General features: G+C 44.9%; 1 protein-coding gene across 1 annotated transcript; it reads right to left on the reverse strand.

Moving 5' to 3' along the window:
- Nucleotides 1–3769: 3769 nt before the first annotated feature.
- LOC119357911 lies at nt 3770–6802 on the reverse strand. Its single transcript, XM_037624688.1, has 2 exons — nt 5585–6802; nt 3770–4362 (listed from the first exon to the last, which is right to left on the reverse strand). Exons 1-2 carry the CDS (start codon nt 6800–6802, stop codon nt 4282–4284), a joined length of 1299 nt encoding a protein of 432 aa, XP_037480585.1. The 3' UTR covers nt 3770–4281.

Here is a 6802-nt window from a genome sequence, read left to right on the forward strand (position 1 = left end):
TTCTGTTTGTTGCATGTTTTTTGTTTCGCAGAATATCCATACCAAACGAAGTCCAAACGCGATAAAATCTCACGGAGATTTTTTTGGCATATATGTGATTTTTGGGAATTGGAATCAACACGAGACGATGCCTGAGGGGCCCACAAGCCCTGGAGCCGCGCCCCTACCCTGGGCGCGGCCAGGGGGCTTGTAGCCACCCCATAAGTTGGTTGGTGCCCTTCTTTGGCTGCAAGAAAGATAATATCTAGATAAAAATCGTGTTAAAATTTAGCCCAATCGGAGTTACACATCTCCGGGAATTTAAGAAACGGTGAAAGGCTAGAAAACAGCAACGCAGAAACAGAAGGAAACAGAGAAAGAGAGATCCAATCTCGAAGGGGCCCCCACCCCTCCGCCGCCATGGAGGCCAAGGACCAGAGGGGAAACCCTCCTCCCATCTAGGGGGGGGGGGTCAAGGAAGAAGAAGAAGGAGGGGGCTCTCTCTCCCTCTCTCCAGGTGGCGCCAGAACGCCGCCGGGGCAATCATCGTGTGGCGACGGTCTACGCCAACACCTTCATCATCTTCCCCAACATCTTCATCACCTTCCCTCATCTATATTCAGCGGTCCACTCTCCCGCAACCCGTTGTACCCTCTACTTGAACATGGTGCTTTATGCTTCATATTATTATCCAATGATGTGTTGCCATCCTATGATGTCTGAGTAGATTTTTGTTGTCCTACAGGTGATTGTTGAATTGCTATGATTGGTTTAATTTGCTTGTGGTTATGTTGTTGTTCTCTGGTGCCCATCATATGATCGCGCGTGTGGATCACATAGGGTTAGTTGTATGATGATATGACTTTGTATTGGAGAGCAAGGGTGACGACAGCTTCAGCCTAGCATAGAAATTGATTCATACGAGATTGAAGGGGGACCAATATATCTTAATGCTATGGTTGGTTTTTACCTTAATGAACGTTAGTAGTTGCGGATGCTTGCTAATAGTTTCAATCATAAGTGCATAGAATTCCAAGTAAGGGATGACATGCTAGCAGTGGCCTCTCCCACATAAAATTTGCTATCGGTCTGGTAACATAGTCAATTGCTTAGGGACAATTCCGCAACTTGTACCACCACTTTTCCACACTCGCTATACTAAATTAATTGTTTATTTATCTAGACAGCCCCTAGTTTTTACTGAAGTGCTCTTTATTATCTTGCAAACCTATCCTACAACACCTACAGAGTACTTCTAGTTTCATACTTGTTCTAGGTAAAGCGAACGCTAAGTGTGCTAGAGTTGTATCGGTGGTCGATAGAACTTGAGGGAATATTTGTTCTACCTTTAGCTTCTCGTTGGGTTCGACACTCTTACTTATCGAAAGAGACTACAACTGATCCCCTATACTTGTGGGTTATCAGAGGGTGACATGATGTTTTCTTTCTTTGCTACAATTGAATGTTTAACAAAGATGATTGATTCTTAAAAGCGCAAAGTAATAACCTTTTGGTAGGTTTGGTACACTACAATATGCTAATGATAATGTTCTATGCATTAACCATGAGCTTGATCAAACTATTAACCAGAAAATGCTTTTGTACATGTTTGAGCTCATGTCTGGTATCAAAATTAATTGCAATAAGAGTGAGATATTTTCTGTTCACGCTGCCAATCTTATTATTGAGTTTTACGCTAATTTGCTTTGGTGTCATGTCGTAGATTTACATTTAAAGTAGCTTGGCGCCCTATTAGCTTTTCCTGAGTCCGATGTGTTGGATTTTATGGAAGCTAAGAAATCAAGAGGTTGGATGCATGCATGGGTTGGGAATTCTGCCTCCTCTAGTGGCAGATTAATTCTATTAAATTATTGTCTATCTGGTATTTCAACTTATATAATGTCAATGTTCCTGCAATAGAACATCTCTGAATAAATTAGACAAACCTTGTAGACGTTTCTTTTGGCGGGGAGGAAGTTGTAAGAAAAAAATTTCATATGGTGAGACGGCCTAGAGTATTTAGGTCGAAGAAGAAACGTATGGGTTGTGGATTTAGAAAAGCAAAATAGTAGACATATGACTAAGTGGTGGTGGAAAATTGAAGCGCAAAATGGGCTTTGGGGAAAATATCAAGGCTAAGTATTTCAGAAATTAGAACGTAGCATATGTGAAAGCTCGATTTAATGAATCCAAAAATAATTGAAGGCCGTCTTTGAACTATTGTTTTTTCAAGACGAATTCATCTAGTTTATTTAGAGCACATTGCAATATTTTGTTACTCCCTGTGAATCATTTCTCTAATTTCAGATACATATTCATCTTCAGATTCTCTTTATTTTGAATGGCGAACATCTCGTGGTAGAGAAGAACACGAGCAGTATGCAGGTTGATGTTAGCTTAAAGATGCAAATATGCATGGTGAGAATATTCATTTCTTCCCATAAATGTGTAATGTCTGCACACTAATTTCTTCGGTTTGCATTGGCAGTCTGCCAGTGTATGGTACCAAGGTTGAGGGGGTAAGAAATGATATCTGGTTGCAATCTGGGAGTTGTATATTAGAATACTCTGTTTCGCCATGTGGTTAAATCTGGTTGGAAAGAATTTGTGTAGCTACTTTATTGTGCAGAGTATTCTAATCAAAATAGAGTATTGTAACCTACACCCCGCAAAAAAGAGAGTATTGTAACCTACAACCATAAGAGCAACTCCAATGGGGCGACCCAAACGGACGGCGCATTTGTCCGCTTTTTGTCCGTTTGGGTCGGCCGCCCGCCCGGCGTCCGCCTAGTTTTGCATTTGGGTCGGCAATGCGCCCAACGCGTCGATTCATTTCATGTCCGCATTCAACTTTTGAATTAAAAAAGACTCGCGGCCGATTATGCCAGCGGCCATGTCTCATGTCGGCACCATGCCAGCACCGGCGGCGGCGGCGGCCTGCGCAGCGGCCTCATCCCTCGCATCCGCGGCGTGCCTCCGGCCCTTCCTCTTGGACGACTCCTTTGCCCGTTGTTCGGGCGTCAGCGCCTTCTTCGGCTTGGTCGTCGCGGCGGTCTTGCGCGGGGCACGAGGCTTGCCTTTCCCGAAGGGGGCGACGGCGCCGGACGAGGCGAGGGAGGCAAGGCCGGCGGCGGCGTCAAGGTCGAGGTCGATGGCGTCCTCCATCACTGGTTTGGGGGCGGGGGGCGCGCGCTGGCTGGAGTGTTTTTGGAAAAATGGGGGGAAATGGTTGTGGCTGGCACCGACAGGCGGGCCCGGGGAGAGGAGTAGGCGCGCGCGCGCGTCCGTCTCGTGTCCGCGCCGACGCAAATCCGGCTCAAAAATGGACCTGGAATGGGTCGCCCGCGACAAAAAATGGACGTGTGTCCGTTTGGGTCGGCGCGTCCGCGCCGACCCAAACGGACGCGGGCGGACGAAATGGGTCGCCCCTTTGGAGTTGCTCTAAAATGTTGAAGAGAATACTCTGTTTTTCTTTATGGTTTATATGTGGCCTCTTCTCCATTCCAAAGAAAAATAAATATTGCATATAACATACAATGTGCAGAAAAGAAATCCCGTGGCAATGTAAAGGGCTTACGTTTCTCTCAATAAAATGAGTATTAGCAAAAACAAAAGGTCTATACAATATCAATATAAGTTATCTTGACAACATTAATAACTGACTTTAGAAGGAAAAAATGGAATGAATATCTCTTGAATTTGAATGCCAAACAGAAAAACGATGACAGATGTATTGGGATCTCTGCTACATTTTGTGACTATACAAATTGAAGTAACGATATAACTTGGATATACAAATCTCAAAAACAAAGCCATCCTTTATGTGGTTGGATCAGAGAGCATCACGAACATGATCATTACTAATCAGATCATGATAATATATTCAACACCCAGATAACCTGGCAGTTACCCCATGCCATAGGCTTGGCAATTACTACAATCCAATACCCAAATCCATCACAGCATGTTTTTCTTTGGGAAACACTGTACAAACGCAGACACTCGTCATATACACGCATGTACACCATCTCCATGAGCGCGGGCGCGCGCGCACACACACACACACCACACACCTGTGAGCACCTCCGAGAGACCGAGGCCGACAAATCTTGAGATTGACAAAGGCACTGCAGGCACCTCGTAGTCGACAGGGACATCGTCTCTCACTGAACGCACATTGTCGGAATGCCTGAAATTAATCCAGGAATATGAGAGCATCCATGTGAAGTCTGGGACTTGAAACTAGATGGGTTGGTTCCACCACAAAGAACCTAACCATCTGATCATATGACTAATACACTCCTACATCACACAGCAACAGCCATCAGAGACCTGGTTGCTTGATTTCGTCAATTCGTCTTGGTAGTCTTCAACACACCTTAACTTGAGCCATGAGATCAAAAACAAATATGAGCACAAGAAATTAAGAGAGTATATTTTGTTCCTTATATTGAGATGAACTTCTAATGATACTAAAAAAGTTGGTGATGGCAGGCACACTACCCCACCGTCAACTACAGCAAAAGGGTCCTTCGGGTGGATAGATTGTCTGGCAAGGTTTTTTTTTTTTTTGAATAAATGTCTGGCAGGGGTTGCATCTTGCCAAATTGGAGATGGTAAAATAATCGTTCTCTGGAATGACATATGGAGGTATGAAACAACAATATTCTATACAGAAACTACCCTCGGACATAAAAGGAACCATCCTAAATATAATAGCACATTGCTGATTTTGGTATTCTCATCAGAATGAACAGTTAACCAAAAGATTCGCCTATCCGACACCTTGGTGATCACTTTACCACTACCACCATAAGTTTGATTTACTTATAGCAATTTTAATGCAGAACATGGTATGTAAGGTAACTTCACTTCAACTTAAAAGGTCAAACTGAACCAGGTTGAAAACAGGACCCAACAAAGAAATTTGAGTCCTCCAGTATGGAGAAGCTCAAATTTGTATCGTGGTTTTCATCAAATTTGAGTCCTTCAGCATGAATTTGATGGTATTTTCATCAGAATTATTCCCTCCGTTCCAAAATAACTGCCGTGGTTTTAGTTTATATTTGGACTAAAACCACGACACTTGAGGGAGTATCAGTTGACAAAAAGATTCGTTCATCCAATACCTTGGTGATCATTACCACTACCATCATAAGTTTGATTCCATTTGTATCAATTTAAATGCAGAACGTGGTATGTAAGGCAACTTCACTTCAACTTACAAGATCTAACTGAACCAGGTCGAAAACAGGAACCAACAAAGGAAGTTGAGTCCTCCAGTATTGAGAAGCTTAGCACAAAGACCCAAAAAAAGTACTCCCTCTGTAAACTAATACAGTATAAGATCTTTTAGATCACTAGTGATCTAAAAGACCTTATATTTCCCTCTGTCCGGAAATATTTGTCATCAAAATGAATAAAAGGGGGTGTATCTAGACGTATTTTAGTTCTAGATACACCTCTTTTTATCTATTTTGATGACAAGTATTTTCGGACGGAGGGAGTATTAGTTTACAGAGGGAGTAACAGCTACCACATACTACTATGTTCTGAAATCTGAATGATAATAAGGAAAATAAATAGATACGTGAGATGCAAATACCTGGTGAGGCCAGAAAAACTTTGGAAACTCGGAGGGAACAAAGGGATGGAGAAGATGGGACTTTCGCCTAACCATGTCATCATCTTCACCCCCGAGGTCTTCCTCTCCTTTAATGTACTGATGAATCTCCGTATGCTTGGTAATAGTATCAACACCAATCACCGAAACCTTGTCAATTGCACGCTCCCCTTTCTCAGGCAATAGAAAGTATAGCTCATTTGACTTGGCCACACTCACAAGAGGAAACATCAGAGCATTGTATGAGAGAGAGGCATTGGAACCCCATATTTCATGAGATGTGACGACGAACATCTCTTCCCACACCATGTCTTGTGTCCTCAATGTATGGCAGGTGACAACAGAATCCGTACCAGGAAGCATTGGGCCAACTATCTCATGATCCTCCGGGGCAACATTGACGAACATGAGCTTACCGCCAGAATCGGTGGTGCACAAAGAGCAGTTCATATCACGCAATCGGTGTAGATCTGCACCGCGACATCGGTCATGAACAGGCAGCCGATGGTAGGAGATTTTAGGCTTTTTTTCAGATACGTCACAGAACAGGGTGCCTCCACTGAAGTAACTGACCCAGCACAGATTGTTTTCGAAAGGGATCACTCTGTCGGTTCTCCAATGGATCAAGTCAGATAATTCATGGGCCTCGTACTTTATCTGTAGATTCCGCAGCAGCTCCCACTCGTTGGAGCGTAGAAGGCACAGCTCAGCTTCCATCTTCGCCGGCAAACGGGATTCACTTAGGCGCAGCTGCGCCATGATGAATTTTCCTTCAGGGTGGCACAAGATGCCGACAGAGCGAGGATGCAAAGAGCGCTGGGTGAACATGGGGATCCGGTGGAGCTGCAGCGTGTGCTGCTGCGGCGATCCTTGGCACATGAAGTACTCCTGCGGCCAAATCAGGGACTCCTCATCCTTCCCCTTGACAGGGTTGGAGGTGAGCCTGAAGAGGAGGAGGTTGCGGTGCGCCGCCACAATATCGCACGAAGAGCCTTCCTTTGGGCCGCCCGGCCACTGCAGGTAGAGGCGGGAGATGGCCGGGGGGGCGACGACGCGGAAGGCGACGGTGAAGGGGCCACCGTGGGAGCTGATGCCTTCGGCCCTGAAGGGCGCGGTCCGGTCGTTCGGGAAGGAAGAATCTCCGTCCCTGCGGAACACGAAGGGCTCGAGCATCATCCACTCCATGGGGGCTGCGGCCAT

This window comes from Triticum dicoccoides, chromosome 2A (assembly GCF_002162155.2).
Source record: "Triticum dicoccoides isolate Atlit2015 ecotype Zavitan chromosome 2A, WEW_v2.0, whole genome shotgun sequence".
Classification (NCBI taxonomy): domain Eukaryota; kingdom Viridiplantae; phylum Streptophyta; class Magnoliopsida; order Poales; family Poaceae; genus Triticum; species Triticum dicoccoides.

Coding starts and splice junctions, on each gene's coding strand:
- LOC119357911 (XM_037624688.1), bottom strand. CDS start 6,802: ATGGCCGCAGCCCCCATGGAGTGGATGATGCTCGAGCCCTTCGTGTTC. Junction 4,363..5,584: donor AGTTTTTCTGGCCTCACCAG/GTATTTGCATCT, acceptor TCATGGCTCAAG/TTAAGGTGTGTTGAAGACTA.